General features: G+C 48.4%; 1 protein-coding gene across 1 annotated transcript in view; it reads right to left on the reverse strand.

Moving 5' to 3' along the window:
* Window positions 1-140: 140 nt before the first annotated feature.
* LOC124030891 overlaps window positions 141-2,500 on the reverse strand; it is a gene marked incomplete at its 5' end in the record, with an annotated part of 2,831 nt that continues 471 nt past the window's right edge. The window contains 3 exons of the mRNA XM_046342030.1: window positions 141-266; window positions 1,533-1,580; window positions 1,710-1,810. Coding sequence (XP_046197986.1) covers window positions 141-266; window positions 1,533-1,580; window positions 1,710-1,810 — 275 coding nt within the window. The remainder of the gene's footprint in view (window positions 267-1,532; window positions 1,581-1,709; window positions 1,811-2,500) is intronic.

A 2,500-nucleotide genomic window follows, 5' to 3' on the forward strand; every position in this document is an offset into this window, starting at 1 on the left:
AACGGTACGATGATGTCGTTCTAACGCGGTACGATGATGTCGTTCTAACGCGAGTACGATGATGTCGTTATAACGAGGTACGATGATGTCGTTCTAACGAGGTACGATGATGTCGTTATAACGAGGATACGATGATGTCGTTATAACGAGGTAGCGATGATGCCGTTATAACGAGGTACGATGATGTCGTTATAACGAGGTAGGATGATGTCGTTATAACGAGGTAGGATGATGCCGTTATAACGAAGGTACGAGATGATGCCGTTCTAACGAGGTAGGATGATGCCGTTATAACGAGTAGATGATGTACGCCCAGCGAGGTAGGATGATGTCGTTATAACGAGGTAGGATGATGCCGTTATAACGAGGTAGGATGATGTCGTTATAACGAGGTGGATGATGTCGTTATAACGGGTAGGATGATGCCGTTATAACGAGTGTAGGATGATGCCGTTATAACGAGGTAGGATGATGCCGTTATAACGAGGTAGGATGATGCCGTTATAACGAGGTAGGATGATGTCGTTCTAACGAGGTAGGATGATTTCGTCTAACGAGGTAGGATGATGTCGTTATAACGAGGCAGGATGATGTCGTTATAACGAGGTAGGATGATGTCATAACGAGGTAGGGATGATGTCGTTATAACGAGGTAGGATGATGCCGTTTATAACGAGGTGCAGGATGATGCTATAACGAGGCAGGATGATGTCGTTATAACGAGGTAGGATGATGTCGTTCTAACGAGGTAGGATGATGTCGTTCTAACGAGGTAGGATGATGTCGTTCTAACGAGGTAGGATGATGTCGTTATAACGAGGTAGGATGATGTCGTTATAACGAGGTAGGATGATGTCGTTATAACGAGGTAGGATGATGTCGTTATAACGAGGTAGGATGATGTCGTTATAACGAGGTAGGATGATGTCAAAGATAACGAGGCAGGATGATGTCGTTATAACGGGTAGGATGATGCCGTTATAACGAGGTAGGATGATGTCGTTATAACGAGAGTGTAGGATGATGCGTTATAACGAGTAGAGATGATACGTTATAACGCAGGTAGAGATGATGCCGTTATAACGAGGTAGGATGATGTCGTTATAACGAGGTAGGAGACCTGTCAGGAGGCCCCTTTTATGCATTATTATCATCTCATAATGATCCGGACAAAATAACAGACAGTTTGAGACTCTGTGTGTGTGTGTGTGTGTATGTGTATGTGTATGTGTGTGTGTGTGTGTATCTGTGTTGTGTGGTGTGTGTGTGTGTTGTGTTGTGTGTCCGTGGTGTGTGTGTGTGTGTGTGTTGTGTTTGGGTAATGTCTGTGGTGTGTCTGTGTGTGTGTCTGTGTGTGTGTGTGTGGTCTGTGTGGTGTGGTGTGTGGTGTCAATTGTGTGGTGTGTGGGTGTGTGTGAGTGCCGGGCAGACAACAGCCAGGTGTATCTCTGTGAGCAGACCAGGCAGAGAGGAGAGGCAGGGCTGAGTTGTACTCTCCCTGGTCCAGGAAGGCCTCAGCCACATCCAGGTACAGATCCCAGCTCCTCTGGGCTCTGCTCCATCAGAGACGTCAACATGGACTGGGGGGGGGGTAGAGAGGATGAAGGAATGTCCATTTATACATTCAGAAACACTAAGATTATAAGGTGTGATATTTGGTAGGAGTCCTATGTGTTCCCAAAGCAGATAGATCGTTGTGTGGTACTCACATCCAGAGGTCTGTAAACATGCTGGTGGATCAGACAGACCATGAGTTTCACTCTGATGTCCACTGGTACATGGTCTGGAACTACCACCTCTCTAACCTCCCTGGAGAGGGAGAGATATGGAGAGAGGGAGGAGGGAGAGAGAGAGGGGGAGGAGGGAGAGAGAGGAGAGAGAGGGGGAGAGAAAGAGGGAGGAGGGAGAGAGGGGGGGGTGGAGATGGGGGAAGAGGAAGAGGGAGGAGGGAGAGAGAGGGGAGGAGGGAGAGAGAAGGGAGAGAAGGGAAAGAGGGTTGAGGAGGGAGAGAGAGAGAGAGAGGGGAGGAGGAGAGAGAGAGAAAGGGGAGGAGGGAGAGAGAGATAGGGGAGGAGGGAGAGAGAGATAGGGGAGGAGGGAGAGAGAGATAGGGGAGGAGGGAGAGAGAGATAGGGGAGGAGGGAGAGAGAGAGAGGGGAGGAGGGAGAGAGAGAGAGAGGGAGGGGAGGGAGAGAGAGAGATGGGTTAAAAGGAAGAGAGTCCTAGATCCAGACAGTAGGCCAGACTTCATAATGAAGTCCTAGATCCAGACAGTAGGACAGTAGGACAGAAGGACAGTAAGACAGTAGGACAGTAGGACAGTAAGACAGTAGGACAGCAGGACAGTAGGACAGCAGGACAGTAAGACAGTAGGACAGTAGGACAGAAAGACAGAAAGACAGTAAGACAGTAAGACAGTAGGACAGAAAGACAGTAGGACAGAAAGACAGTAGGACAGAAAGACAGTAGGACAGTAAGACAGTAGGACAGTAGGACAGAC

The sequence above is a fragment of the Oncorhynchus gorbuscha genome, unplaced genomic scaffold, assembly GCF_021184085.1.
Source record: "Oncorhynchus gorbuscha isolate QuinsamMale2020 ecotype Even-year unplaced genomic scaffold, OgorEven_v1.0 Un_scaffold_17719, whole genome shotgun sequence".
Lineage (NCBI taxonomy): Eukaryota > Metazoa > Chordata > Actinopteri > Salmoniformes > Salmonidae > Oncorhynchus > Oncorhynchus gorbuscha.